Source organism: Schistocerca cancellata, chromosome 6 (assembly GCF_023864275.1).
Source record: "Schistocerca cancellata isolate TAMUIC-IGC-003103 chromosome 6, iqSchCanc2.1, whole genome shotgun sequence".
Lineage (NCBI taxonomy): Eukaryota > Metazoa > Arthropoda > Insecta > Orthoptera > Acrididae > Schistocerca > Schistocerca cancellata.
This window is the reverse complement of record NC_064631.1, coordinates 18,697,808-18,713,701: the sequence shown is the minus strand read 5'-3', so window position 1 is coordinate 18,713,701 and position 15,894 is coordinate 18,697,808. Positions and strand designations below refer to the sequence as shown.

At 40.0% G+C, this 15,894-nt stretch overlaps 1 protein-coding gene across 1 annotated transcript in view; it reads right to left on the bottom strand.

Moving 5' to 3' along the window:
• Positions 1-375: 375 nt before the first annotated feature.
• The window catches only part of LOC126190633 (thioredoxin domain-containing protein 12-like), a 46,872-nt gene continuing 31,353 nt past the window's right edge, over positions 376-15,894 (bottom strand). The window contains exons 3-4 of the mRNA XM_049931051.1: positions 862-1,005; positions 376-694 (exon numbers count right to left, since the gene is read on the bottom strand). Of these exons, the coding sequence (XP_049787008.1) occupies positions 537-694; positions 862-1,005 (302 nt within the window). The 3' untranslated portion in view covers positions 376-536. The remainder of the gene's footprint in view (positions 695-861; positions 1,006-15,894) is intronic.

Sequence of the window (15,894 nt, the reverse complement as noted above, 5' to 3'; positions counted from 1 at the left end):
ATTTTCATAACATTCAACACAAATCAATACATACATCCATCAGATCTATTTCCCTATTACTTCCTCTTCTGTTTGGTCTTTCCTATCTTATCTGTCATTATGATCTAGTGAAAGAGTCAGATTAAATTTAGACAACTAAAACATGTTATAATCAGCACAACAGCAGTCTAACTGGGTATATAAAACACACGAAATTCAAAAACTAAGCACATCAATAAACCTGAGTGAGGCCTTTTAAAAGTAGAATTTATTTTTCACTCTGCGGCAAAGTGTGTGACGATATGAAAAAGTAATTTTCAAGTCATCATAAAATAGACTCTCAAATGGGTTCAGTTACATGTGGAAGACAATGTGAGGTTTAAAGAAAAGTTCAGAAAATTTCAAAAAATATATATTTCAATTATACAAAATGACAAGAGAATTAACTACAATATTTTCACAAAACAGTGCATGAGTACCTAAATAATTCATAGAAATCTCAAGTTTCTGTGATAAATATATATAGGTGACTAGAAAAGAAGCATCATGCATCCCTCTTAAAGTTCTTGCGTGTCTTTTGATTTGAGTTTCTTTTTATATGCCCTCTGGACTTTCTTCATTGTAGTTATTATATTTGAAACATCAGAATAGAAATACTTATATGCTTCACTGCCTCCCTCATTATAAAACTCTGGCCTCACTTCACCATCTGGACCTGGCAAAATAATAACAATAACTATACAACACTCTTTATGTTAAAACCAGTCAAAAATTACAAATTTAAGGATAATTTGCAGTACAGTTTTGTGGACAAATATCAATGATATCACGACATATACATCAATTTTAGTGAGAGAGATGCAAGATGTTTAATAAACTCACTCATGAAAATGATGCGTGGAATATATTCTCCATCTGGGGCAAATGAACTGCCTACCACTTTATCATCATCACCAACATTTACCATCACAAAATTGCTACTCAATTCTTCTATTTCTTTGGACTCTGCAAACTGAGGTTTCAAAGCTGAAAACATAAAATATTGCTCACAAATGGACAGTGATTGCTTACATCGAAGCTAATACAATATTCAATACATTATTTACAACATTAATTAATTGTTCATTTTCTCACATATTATTTTTCAATGATACATCAAAGCTAATACAATATTCAATACATTATTTACAACATAAATTAATTGTTCATTTACTCACATATTATTTTTCCAATGATATTAGACTTATCAACTTTATACACTACTAGCAAACCAGACAATGCTTCGCAACTGCTAAATATGTATGGGATTGGGTATGCATCCTACTCTCCTTCTCCTTCTCTCCTCTCTTGCTGTCCATCACCTTCTCCACCCTCCCTCTGTCCACCTCTTCCTCATCACCTACCCCCCACCACCACCTCATCCTCTGTCTATTCCCCCACCCCCCTCCTCCTCCTCTTTCCATCTCCTCTTCCCACACCTCACAGACCTTGAGCCTTGTTTATTGTTATTGGCAACAAAGCCTTGACTAGGAACTGAAATAATTTACAATACATGGGTAAATCAGTTGGGAACATTGGTATATGGGGTACGAGAGACCTCTCCCGCCACTAAGCTTGTGAGGATAGAAGCTTCGATGAGTGTATTTCGCATAGTTTTAATCTACAAATGGGATGGATAACAAAGATTTGGACTATTCAGATTCCATAGTAGTATTCTAATCATAAGTTGATAATCCAGAGATACAACTTTCCCATTCTCTATTAAAACTGACAGCAAGAAAGAAAACAAAACAGCACTTAGTTGTGTATTCAGTTTTTGTTTATATGTAAGGAGAAAGTGTGTGTGTATGTGTACTTATACATATTTTAAATGAATTACCGTACTGTGCAAGAAAGAACACAAAAATTCACGTTTTCAAAGCATAGTATGGCACAGCATTTTCTTTCTTATAATTGGTTTTAACAGAAAACCTGTACATTGTTGTTTAAAAAATATATAGCCTATGTCTTTCTGGATGTTTATTACAGTATTGTGTAAAAATCTGAAGTGCACTGATCCATAACTTTTCGAGAGTTTCGCTAACAGCGTTTCCCCTTTACACAATACACTGATATTTATATACCATACATATTTAAAACATATGTAGCCTCTGAAGCTATATCCAAATGAACGTAACAATGTTAAACAACAACTTGTCTTTATATAGTAGTATAGACTGAAACTTAATTAACAGTTAAACATGCACATGATCAACTACAGGTCTGGATAATTCCAAAACTAATGTTATACTATTTATTCACATCTCATCATAACATTTCACTGCACACACTGAACAAACAAAGCTGTCCAACTAACATTAGGACCATTATTATACCCCTGCCTCATTTTAACAGAACCTTCCATCGGTTCTTGGCAGAACAACATTATAATAAATGAAAAGCACCAGTTTGCTTTTGTTCCTGCCTCATTCTTAGCACATTCATTTGTCTGTCTGCAATTCTGAGTCGGCATGCCACACATTATAGGAGATACCGAGTTCATGACCATCACAGATCTAAGATACACAATTTTCCAGTAACAGAGATTATACTCTAAAAGAGTGTTTCAGAATGACAGACACACATCATTTTTAAATTTTTATCAACCCTTATTATTTTTATTAATCACATATTTGTGACATTTAAGCAGTAATTTACAGTACAGTATCTCTTATTTAAAACGCATGCATTTTTGAAAACATTTATGTTAGTTTTTACTTTAAGCAATTTATTGTATAGTCTGATTACTTGGTAGAATTTATTGTTTTAATTTTTAAGTTTCATCAAAACACATTCATGAAAAAAGCTGTTAATGTGATAAGTGCTAATGTTTTCTTACTGTGAATAACACTGGCTGTGTAGATGTACTCAGGATTTCCTGGTATAATCCCCAACTCTTTAAAGAGATTTTTACAACGAGTTCAATTCTTGTTTTTAATTGACTGAGTAGCAATGAAAATTTAGCTCCACAAGAAGAATAAAATACAGCTGCTCCACAAAATTTTGGGAGAACTGCCGGATGTTTGTAACTTCCTGCCACAATATTTCGGCGCAGTCTTCTGGGCATCTTCACGTGACACTGGCAAAAGCTCCCTGAGGTCTGGTATTTAAGGCGCCTCCGGCACATGTGTGGTGGATTCACTTGGCATTGCACATGCGCTACTTGAGCGCATTCAATTCTGCTGTGCTGCGTGCCCTCCGTTGTGAAAACTCACTGCACCGATATCAATTCGATTAGCTTCCTGCAGTTCCATCACAGAACTACGCCGCCTACAGAGGCTATGAAGTGTTTCGATGATTGGATTCCAGGCCAAATTTATTTGCAAACCGCCGTCACGATTAATAAGAGACTCACTGTCAGACAGCCATATTTCCAAGGACTCATTAATACTAGAACTCCAAAAGTTAGACGTATGGGCAACAATTTTTCTCTCATTGTAATTCATGACACAACCAATGGAATTACAGTGTTCGGCGATGGAAGGCTTATAAGGCTGAAGAAGGCGAGTATGCCACTGATGTTCCACAATGCGATCCTGCACAGTACGCGTCGTTTGCCTTATATAAGATCTGCTGCATTCACATGGAATCCTGAAAACACCTGCCTTGCCCAGCTCTAGGTCATCTTTGACAGGTCTCAACAGTGACAAAATTTTTGCAAGAGGGCAAAAGATTGCTTTCACTTTATATTTTCTTAGTATTCTGCCTATTTGCGCTGAAATATTACCAATATATGGTAAATAGGCAGTCATTTTAAAGGCCTCTTTCTCTTCTTTGCTCTGTCATTTACAGGTCTGCAGTGCTCTCTCCACTTGCTGGGACGAAAACCCATTCTTCAGAAATACAGTCTGAAGGTGCTCCAGTTCTGTTTGCAAACTATCGGTGTCAGAGATGACGTGGACTCGGTGAAGCAATGTCCTCAAAACACCCATTCTTTGTGCTGGATGGTGGAAACTAGCTGCTTGTAAGTAAAGGTCTGTGTGAGTGGGCTTTCTGTATACTGGATGACCAAGTGTGTTATTGCTCTTACGTCACTCCAAGATGTCTAAAAACGGCAGGCAACCCTTCTTCTCCAACTCCAAAGTAAATTTTATGTTTTCATGTATGGAGTTTAGATGTTGTAGGAACTCTAGCAGACTATCTAAACCATGAGGCCAAACTATTAAATTATCATCAACATATCGCCAAAATACTGTTGGTTTAAAAGCGGCTGAAACGAGTGGTCACTCCTCAAAATCTTCCATCAAAAGATTGGCCACCAGGGGAGACAAAGGACTCCCCTTGGCATCACCATCCGATTGCTCATAAAACTCATTGTTAAATAAAAAATATGTAGAGGAGAGGGTGTGCTCAAATAGTGCTGTAATGTCAGTTCCAAATCTATTGTCTATGAGATGTAGTGAGTCCACAAGAGGTACATTTGTAAAAAGTGAAACTATGTCAAAACTGTTCCATAAAAACACGGGAGAACTGCCGGATATCAGTAACTTCCTGCCACGATATTTTGGCGCAGAGTCTTCTGGCCATCTTCAGGTGAATGCCACTGTAGTAATACCGGCGAGTACGCGCTGAGCTCCGCTATTTACAGCCTTCTGAGGTGACATTGCGCATGCGCTGCTCAGCGCGCGCGTTCATAACGGCTCCGTGCGCTGCGCCTCGCGCCCTCCACTGTGAAAGCCTGGCGTATCGGTGTCAGGTCGATTTCCATCTTTATGCAGATAACTACGTCGACTACGAAGTTTCTCTATAACAGGATTCCAAGCAGAGTTCAGCTGATAACCGCTATCTCGATTGATGAGAGTCTCGTTGTCAGACACTCTTATTTCCACAGATTCATTGATAATCGAGCTCCAAAAGTTTGATGTATGGGCCAAAATTTTTGTGTTGTTGTAATTCATGGAATGGTCTGTGGAAATACAATGTTCGGCGATTGCGGACTTGGTGGGTTGGAGAAGGCGAGTATGCCGTTGGTGTTCCACAATGCGTTCCTGCACAGTTCGTGTTGTTTGCCCTATATATGATTTGCCGCATTCACATGGAATTTTGTAAACACCTGGTTTACGCAGGCCCAGGTCGTCTTTAACGGATCCCACCAGTGATGAAATTTTGGAAGGAGGGCGAAAGATGACTCTCACTTGATACTTTCTCAATATTCTGCCTATCTGTGAAGAAATATTCCCAATAAATGGTAGATAAACAGTCGACCTGAAGGCCTCTTTCTCTTCCTTGTTCCGTCGTTTGTAGGTCTTCATCACTTTGTTCACTTGCCTAGGTGAAAAGCCATTTTTCAAAAATACTTTTTGCAGGTGTTCCAGTTCCGCTTGAAGACTGTCGGCGTCAGAGATAGTATGGGCACGGTGGACCAAGGTTTTGAGAACGCCCATTGTTTGTGCTGGATGGTGGCAACTAGTAGCTTGTAGATACAGGTCTGTATGAGTGGGCTTTCTGTACACCGAGTGACCAAGTGTGCCATCACTCTTCCGTCGTACCAAGACGTCTAAAAATGGCAGACAACCATCTCTCTCTATCTCCATGGTAAATTTTATGTTTTCATGTACGGAGTTCATGTGACGTAAAAATTCTTGGAGACGGTCTAGACCATGAGGCCACACTATAAAAGTGTCGTCAACGTACCGCCAAAATACTGTCGGTTTAAAAGTGGCAGAGTCGAGTGCTCTCTCCTCAAAATCCTCCATAAAAACTGACCAAAACTGACCAAAAAGTCATAACTTTGCAGCTGCAATAACTTAAGTCTGCTGATAAAAATCACTAGAATTCCTTATGTGATGTGGACACTTTTCTACCATTGATTTGAGCAAAGACGCCAAATACTTTGCTAAGTCCTAAGTGGCTGCTCCAATATTACTCACAATTGGATGTAGTGGCACGTTATCCTTGTGGATCTTCGGCAATCCATATAGCCTAGGTGGAACTGAACTATTTGGTTTCAGTGTCTTAATTACCTCCTTTGGTAAGGAACTGTTAGTTAGAAGTTCTGCTGTTTTCCGCACCACGTGGGTAGTAGGATCCTTATCTATTTTGCAATATGTTGAGTTGCTTAATAAAACATTGATCTTGTAAGACTGCCATCGCCGAGCACTGTATTTCCACTGCTCATGTCATGAATTACAATGAAACAAAAATTGTGGCCCATACGTCTAACTTTTGGATTTCTATTATTAATGAGTCCTTGGAAATATGGCTGTCTGACAGTGAGTCTCTTATTAATCGTGACAATGGTTTCCCAATGAATTTGGCCTGGAATCCAATCATCGAAACACTTCATGGCCTCTGTAGCCGGCATAGTTCTGTGATGGAACTGCAGGAAGATAACTGAATTGATATTGGTGCAGTGAGTTTTCACAACAGAGGGCGCGCAGCGCAGCAGAATTGAATGCGCTCAAGTAGCGTATGTGCATTGCCATGTGAATCCACCAAGCATGTGCCGGCGGGGCCTTAAATACCAGAGCTCAGGGAGTTTTTGCCAGTATCACCTTAAGATGGCTAGAAGATACTGCACCGAAATATTGCGGCAGGAAGTTACAAACATCCAGCAGTTCTTCAGAAATTTTATGGAACAATATGTATGCTGTGAAAGTTTTAAATCTCACATAAAATACAGCTGTTTACAAAGGTAGACACAATTCAATAAGTTTAATCATCTTCACTACTAACATTTATAAGATCAAATATCTACTGCATAAAAGCTGATACCATAATAAATAAAATTATGAGCAGATACTCAAAGACTTTTCAGTCACTACTTGACTTAACATTGAGGTTAACTGAAATACGAGAGTCACATATATGAAAGCTTGAAAAGTGCAATAACAATGCAATATATTACAACAGTACGATGATAGAAATTATGTGAATAATCCTACATGAGGCAGCAAAATGAAAATATGCCATAACAGTTGTAGTGTAAAGTTGTGGGTCTAACTGGGATTCATGTGAAACAAGACCAATAACATTATTCCAAATATATATGAATGAAACGACTTATTTGTGAGAATTATCACATGTGATGAAACCAGAGGCCACAATTAGGAAATGGAAGTAAAGTCAGTGCAAGCAATGAGCGGCATCAACCATATTCACCAAATCCAAGGAAGTTTAAGAGACAACTTGCAGCCAGGACTATAATCACTCTCCTTTACAATAATGAAAGCTTCACATTGGACCAACACATGCACAGAGAGCTCACAGTCTCTGTGCACCATTTGCAGATACCTGGAAAACAATCTTCATCCTTGAATCAAATAAAAGTGATTTGGATTACTGTCCAGTGGGGTCATCAGGTAGAAAAAAAACATTCAGGGCCTAGTACACTCATGCAGCAGTCGCAACAAAATATGATTCCAGCTGAAAGTAAGTTCCTCACATACCTACCAAATTTAAAACAAATCATATGTCTGGGGCCCTATAAGGGGTAGGTTCAGCACTACTTCTTGATGAAGGCATACTGTACAGTGAATGAGTGGTTCAACATACATCAAAATATTAATGCAAGAATTCACGCACTTTTTTAATATCTGAGAATTTGATTTGTGTGTGTGTGTGTGTGTGTGTGTGTGTGTGTGTGTGTGTGTGTGTGTTGTGGTACAGGGTGGGGAGGGGTCATTGAGAAATCTACCTCATCCCACAAGACTCCATACACCTGCAACAGACCTGCACAACATGCAAGACAATGAAGATCTGGGACTCACTGCCAGCACCCACAAGAGTTAAGTTTCCCAGATGACTCCACTCCCAGTGGCCTTAGAGATCCAGTTGACTCTGGACATCAATCACCACTCCACTAGCCTGACAGAGATGGCACAACATGTTACTTTGTACCCTTGTGTTCTGCTACAGAATGTATCCCAATTAAAATATAATTTACACAAAGTAATAGGTACAAGAAACTGCCCCCATACCATAAGTTGTATGTCTGTAACATACCAGTGGTAACATTCTCACATCTGAACAATCATGTAAGTTAATTTTGTAGCCTATAGATTGCTTAAGGCAACAGCCAACGATCTCTTAACTTCACTTGTAGCTAAGCTGCACCAACGTCTACATTTTTCCACATGTATGCATGTTATTGGAAACTGGATATTATGTGGCTAAATGATAATTTCTTTTGCACATATTGGGACACTTTTGGGACTAGTTTTTGCTAACTGGCATCTAGCTTTCAGACATTATATATCCTGTACGTGTAATAAAGTGTGTTTACACTGCAGATATAAAACTAATGAAAAATTAAGAATGATGTTCACTTTTATAACTGCTCTTCTCTTCTTTCCCTACTCCTGAGAAATTAACCCCACTGAGGAGCTAATGTTCAATATCCAACAGAAGCTCTTTCTGTTGTTAATAGCGATTGTGTTAAGTCACACTTCTATATTTCATTACAAAATTAAATAAAAACTAATGTAATTAAAAATACTGCACCAAGTCATAGTGCTACAAGAAAAAATAAAAATAGATGTAACTGTCAGCATAGCATATACACTCCTGGAAATTGAAATAAGAACACCGTGAATTCATTGTCCCAGGAAGGGGAAACTTTATTGACACATTCCTGGGGTCAGATACATCACATGATCACACTGACAGAACCATAGGCACATAGACACAGGCAACAGAGCATGCACAATGTCGGCACTAGTACAGTGTATATCCACCTTTCGCAGCAATGCAGGCTGCTATTCTCCCATGGAGACGATTGTAGAGATGCTGGATGTAGTCCTGTGGAACGGTTTGCCATGCCATTTCCACCTGGCGCCTCAGTTGGACCAGCGTTCGTGCTGGACGTGCAGACTGCGTGAGACGACGCTTCATCCAGTCCCAAACATGCTCAATGGGGGACAGATCCGGAGATCTTGCTGGCCAGGGTAGTTGACTTACACCTTCTAGAGCACGTTGGGTGGCACGGGATACATGCGGACGTGCATTGTCCTGTTGGAACAGCAAGTTCCCTTGCCAGTCTAGGAATGGTAGAACGATGGGTTCGATGACGGTTTGGATGTACCGTGCACTATTCAGTGTCCCCTCGACGATCACCAGTGGTGTACGGCCAGTGTAGGAGATCGCTCCCCACACCATGATGCCGGTTGTTGGCCCTGTGTGCCTCGGTCGTATGCAGTCCTGATTGTGGCGCTCACCTGCACGGCGCCAAACACGCATACGACCATCATTGGCACCAAGGCAGAAGCGACTCTCATCGCTGAAGACGACACGTCTCCATTTGTCCCTCCATTCACGCCTGTCGCGACACCACTAGAGGCGGGCTGCACGATGTTGGGGCGTGGGTGGAAGACGGCCTAACGGTGTGCGGGACCGTAGCCCAGCTTCATGGAGACGGTTGCGAATGGTCCTCGCCGATACCCCAGGAGCAACAGTGTCCCTAATTTGCTGGGAAGTGGTGGTGCGGTCCCCTACGGCACTGCGTAGGATCCTACGGTCTTGGTGTGCATCCGTGCGTCGCTGCGGTCCGGTCCCAGGTCGACGGGCACGTGCACCTTCCGCCGACCACTGGCGACAACATCGATGTACTGTGGAGACCTCACGCCCCACGTGTTGAGCAATTCGGCGGTACGTCCACCCGGCCTCCCGCATGCCCACTATACGCCCTCGTTCATAGTCCGTCAACTGCACATACGGTTCACTTCCACACTGTCGCGGCATGCTACCAGTGTTAAAGACTGTGATGGAGCTCCGTATGCCACGGCAAACTGGCTGACACTGACGGCGGCGGTGCACAAATGCTGCGCAGCTAGCGCCATTCGACGGCCAACACCGCGGTTCCTGGTGTGTCCGCTGTGCCGTGCGTGTGATCATTGGTTGTACAGCCCTCTCGCAGTGTCCGGAGCAAGTATGGTGGGTCTGACACACCGGTGTCAATGTGTTCTTTTTTCCATTTCCAGGAGTGTATAATGACACACAAAAAATACTGTAACCATAAAGTTAACAACATTAATTTACAAACCCTTGCAATATGTATTATGCAACAAAAATAGAGTGGACAAAAAATTAATGTTATTAAAAGTTACATATACACGGTGTCCCATTTATCTTGCTCACCCAAAATAACTTTTTCTAATGTGTTGAATGAAAAATTGTTTCAATCAATGTTTTTTAGCAACACTGGGTAGTTCTTGCTGAGTTTTTATGTTTTATGCATCTACACAGGTGTAGAAGTTTTAGGGTAGAGGTTAAATTTTAAAAATGGAACCATGTAAAAAATGGTTCAAATGGCTCTGAGCACTATGGGACTTAACATCTGAGGTCATCAGTCCCCTAGAACTTAGAACTACTTAAACCTAACTAACCTAAGGACATCACACACATCCATGCCCGAGGCAGGATTTGAAGCTGCGACCGTAGCGGTCACGCGGTTCCAGACTGGTCGCGCGGTTCCAGACTGAAGTGCCTAGAACCGCTCGGCCACCACGACCGGCTGGAAACATGTACATTTTATTCAAGAATACACTTATCCCCTCCAAGAGCTACTCAGAAGTGTATCACATTGTACCATTTCTGTCAATAAAAGGTAATATGCAAACTATACAGAGTACACAGGTTGTGAAGAAACTGAGCTGTCTACTGCCTTGGTTGTACACATTACACACCTGTTGTACTGCTGCAGTGGAGGTGTGGGTTCATGTCAACACAGGTACGCTTCTCTCCCCCACGCACCTCATTTGTTGTTGGTTTAGTGTACAGTACACTGCAAACCAGTGTTGTCATGCATCAGAGTAACTTAGTAGCTGCTCTGGCGGTAGTACACATTGTGAATACAGGTTTTGTTGTGTAAAGGTGTATGAAGCACACGCATACTGATAAGATAGAAATGCTGCTCATCTACGGAGGAAATACGTTCATAAGAAATGATTTAGTAACTTGCATTTTTACGTTCACTACTGTTACAGAACATTGTGATTATTATGTTATTACGTCTATGTTGCACTCTACTGTACATACCTGAACTGTAATTTGCTGTGGGCGGGCGAAATTCTTTTCAGGCACAAATACTATACAGCAGATGACTCCCTCACCTTCTTCCTGAACGTTCAATGATCTCATTTTTCATCTACGTAAAACAGGAAGCTTAAATACAAGTCCTCAAAACTGTTTTTAGAACATGAACAGACAAAGCTGTTAAGTCACTGTGCTCGCTGCTGCAGATGTGAATCCTCAAGTCAGCACATGATGAATTCAACATGAAGTTGTTGTTATGAAAATAAGTGCACATCACATTCAGCAATGCCATAAGTTTCATCCTTACTATGTTCATTTACACCAAGAACTTCATGGAAATGATTTCAACAATAGGGATCAATTTTGGCAGTGGGCTCACAACAACTTCTGACTGATCCTACTTTCTTCTCAGATGTTCTTTTAGTGACAAGGCATCATTCGCCATCACCCCCCCGAAGGTGAATGGTCAGCATGACAAATTGCCATCCTAAGGGCCTGGGTTCGATTCCTGGCTGGGTCGGGGATTTTCTCCACTCAGGGACTGGGTGTTGTGTTGTCTTAATCATCGTTTCATCCCCATCCGGCCCGCAGGTCACCCATTGTGGCATTTAACGTAATAAATAAATAAGACCTGCACCAAGGCGGCCGGACCTGCACCGCAAGGGGCCTCCCGGCCAATGATGCCAAACACTCATTTCCATTTTCCATTCTCCAACAAAGGAATTTCCAATATGAGAAATTCCAACAAAGGAATTGCCAATATGAGAAATGTGCATCATTGCTCCATCAAGAACCCATGACAGCTCTGACAGGTAGAGCTTCAATGTCCATGGAACATTAATGTTTGGTGCAGAATTATTGGATATACTGTTATTGGAACTTTCTTTGTAAATGACAACTAATATGGCAGACAATATGCCTGATTTTTTAAGACACATTTTTCCTGCTCTTTTAGACACTGAACCTCTGAATCAGAGTGTGATCATGTGGTATCAGCACAATGGATGCCCTGCACATAATGCCTTATGAGCACAACAAATTCTGGACTGTACACACCCTTGTACGTGGATTGGACATATTGGGCCAGTTAAATGGCTGCCCCATCTCTGGACCTTAAACCACTGGATTTTTTTTTTCTGTGGTCGGCAGTTAAGGATGCTGTCTACCTAATGTTCCAACAACACCAGAAGACATGCAGCAACATAATACTGATGATTGTACAGCCATCACAGAAGAAGTAGTAGCACAATGTAGGGCATCCTTCATCTACAGAGTGACCCGTGTATGAATGCCAATGGTCACTAATTTGAGCATGCACTGTAAACGCTGCTTTTCGTGTAATGATAGTATCACAGTAAAACTTACTGAAAGGGCAATGTAACTTCCACATTGTTGTAAGTACTGTAATACACTACTGTACAATATCAAGACCCAATTACTCTACAGTGCAGTACTGTTGCATTCATTGTTTATTGGTAATTTGTAAAATGTTCAAATGTCCCTTGAAAAGGTTAAGTGATTTAGTTAATGAAATGCACTGAAGTGATTAATTAGAGAAGTTATGTATTGTTTATCATTTCCTTAATACTAGTTTTGTGGATAAAACGGTACAGTGTGATACATTTTTGAATAGCTCTTGGAGAGGGAGAGTCGATTGTGGAATAAAATGTTCATGGTTGTACTAAAAAATTTAACCTCTAGCCCATATCGCCTATATCCGTGGAGTTACATAAAATATATACCCTCAGCAAGAACTACCCAATGATGTTAAAAACATTGGTTGAAACAATTTTTCATTCAACATATTAGAAAAAAGTTATTTTGGGTGAGCAAGATATATGTGATATCGCATAGGAATACATAACTTGCTCTGCACTATACACGACAATTAGATATGGGTGAGCAAGATATATAAGACACCCCATATATGAATACAGAACACCAGTACACTTGCTCTGTGCTATACACAAAATTAGATCCAAATTTTTTTACACATCATGTTTCTCATCTTCATTTATAACTTCAATCATTCATAATGAATACAGAATTTGTGAGGAGATGCGACCTATCTCGTATGCCTAAATGCCCACCTACCCCAGTTTGCACTAAAGGGATAGTCAACCATTTGGTTGACACTTAAATATTATACTAAAGAAAACTCTGTCCGAACAGGCCAGGAAGGCCCAACAGTACCAACCAGCCACCGATTCATCGTTAGCCCACAGGCATCACTGGATGCAGATATGGAAGGGCATATGGTCAGCACATCACTCTCCTGGCCCTATGGCAGTTTACAAGATCAGAGTTGCTACTTCTTAATCAAGTACCTCCTCAGTTTTTCCTCACAAGAGATGAGTGCACCCTGCTTGCCAACAGTGGTCAGCAAACTGGATGGTCACCTATCCAAGTGCTAGACCACCTCGACAGCACTTAACTTCACTGATCAGATGGGAACCGGTGTTACCACTGTGGCTAGACCGTTGCAAATATTATACTAGTATGGGGTAATTATTAGACTAGCATGTATGTGATGAATCAGACTGCAGTACTGTGACATTAAAAAGGAAGGGAAGGTTGGAGCTAGACATACTTTTCAATATGAAGTCATGAGAACTGGAGCACTACCTAATTTGGCAGAGAATAGGTAAAAAACAATATGCTATTTATAAAAACCACAGAAAAATGGAATAAAGATGGTAGCATAGGAATAAGGGCAGTAATCGCATTGGGAATGATGTAGTTACTGTCAGAAGCAGTTCACTACAGATCTAGTAGATTAATAAATTTAAAAAAGAGCAAGATAAAAGCATAGAAAGTATCACATGAAAATATAAAAGGAAGGAAGTGGTTTTTTAAATGTGTTTGTACAGAGAAGTGTGGCTCATTGATTAAGTGAGACTCTGGATCCAAAATCTGTTGCTCAATACCCAGTTAGTTCAATGATTTTTATCAGTCATTAGTGTGAAAAGTACCAAACTGCACTGTGGTTCAGAATCCACATCAAACTGTACATCCCCCCATACTGGCTGGATAAGTCAGTTCAGAGATTGCAAGAAGGTAAGAAAAAGAGCATTGTCTAGTAACACACTGCAGCACCTTCAGGTTTGTGATTTTAGATTGTCCTGGCATATAATTATTTTGTACTCCTCACTGGTATTCAACCATATGGCATCATTCAGATGGCGCAAAATTTTGACAAACTGACTTGTTCCACTCCCCGATTAATTCTGTTGAGCACCTTCTTAACATCCCCTCCTCCTTGCTGTCAATCATGGGCCGGCATTGTGTGGGCACAGCTCAAATGTAAGATTGAGGAGGGAAGTACATGACGGGATTTGAACTGCTTTCCCGAGTCCCTGTGTCGCTACTACCATGCCAGTGTGGGAAAATGTATGTAGGGCAGATGAACCATACTGCACAAGAAAGATGCACAGAGCATAAGCATCACAAGGATAAAGAACAATCAACAAAGTCAACTGTTACAGAATACTGTATCTCTAAAAGACATACTGTGACTTATGATGACATCAACCTGTTACAACAAGCTACCACATTCTGTGATTACATCTAACAATAATCTTTATAGATTCAAGTAAACAATGAATTTATAAATAAAGACAGTGATTCCCAAGTATGTAAGGCTTTGGATCCAGCCTTGAGTATACTCAAAGCACAATTGCAATCTATGGGAAAATCAATGCAAGTCCTGATAACTGAAGAGCTGATAATGCACCATCCAGTGAAAAGTATGCACCAAAGGTAAAATATAAAATGGAATGCTCAATCACCCTGTTATTCTCTCTCTCACTCATAATGACACTTTGACACAAAAGACCAAAAAATGAATCCCTCAAGGCAATTTGTGATTAAAGTACACAAACAATAACTATTAAATAATTTAAATAACTTAATTACAAACTATGTAGGAAAATTAATCCAACAGCAATAGAGTGTTTTTTAAAAATTGTCAAGGAACAAGAGTGGCAGGATGTTTATAGTGCCAATAACATAGATGATAAATACAATGCTTTCTCACACTCTTTGAGAGTTGCTTTCCATTAGAACATTCTCAATGGGGTACTAGCAGTAATGGGCAGCCCGGGTGGCTGACTAGTGGGATAAGGGTATCATGTAGAACAAAGCGGGAATTATATCAAAATGTTAGAAGTAGTCACAATCAAGCTACAGTAGCCCATTACAAAAAGTATTGTAAGGTGCTTAAAAATGTTATTAGGAAGGCAAAGAGTATGTGGTATGCAAATAGAATAGCTAATTCACAGGATAAAATTAAAACCATATGGTCAGTTGTGAAGGAAGTGTCTGGTCAGCAGCACAAGGTCGACGATATAAAGTTAGTTCGCAGTAAAAATATTTCTGTTACTGATAAATCAGATATATGTACAGTATTTAACAATCATTTTCTGAACATTTCTGGTGAATTAAATAAAAATTTGGCTTCTACAGGAAATCATACAACTTACTTGGCAAATGCCTTTCCGAAATTGATGTCTGAAATACTCCTTTGCGATACAGACAAGAAGGAGATTGAGTCAATAATTAAATCACTGAAGACTAAGGACTCTCATGGTTATGTACAGTATTTAACAATCACAGTTATGATGGAGTGTCTAGCAGAATATTAAAGTACTGTGATGCACATGTTAGCCCTGTATTTAGGCATATTTGTAATTTTTCCTTTAGGAATGGTCAGTTTCATGAACGATTAAAGTACTCAGTAGTAAAGCCGCTTTATAAAAAGGGAGAAAGGGATGATATAGATAATTTTAGACCTATTTCTATGCCATCAGTGTTTGCAAAAGTTATTGAAAAGGCTGTGTATGTAAGAATAATTGATCATTTTATATCATACGATTTCCTATCAAATGTACAGTTCAGCTTTAGAAA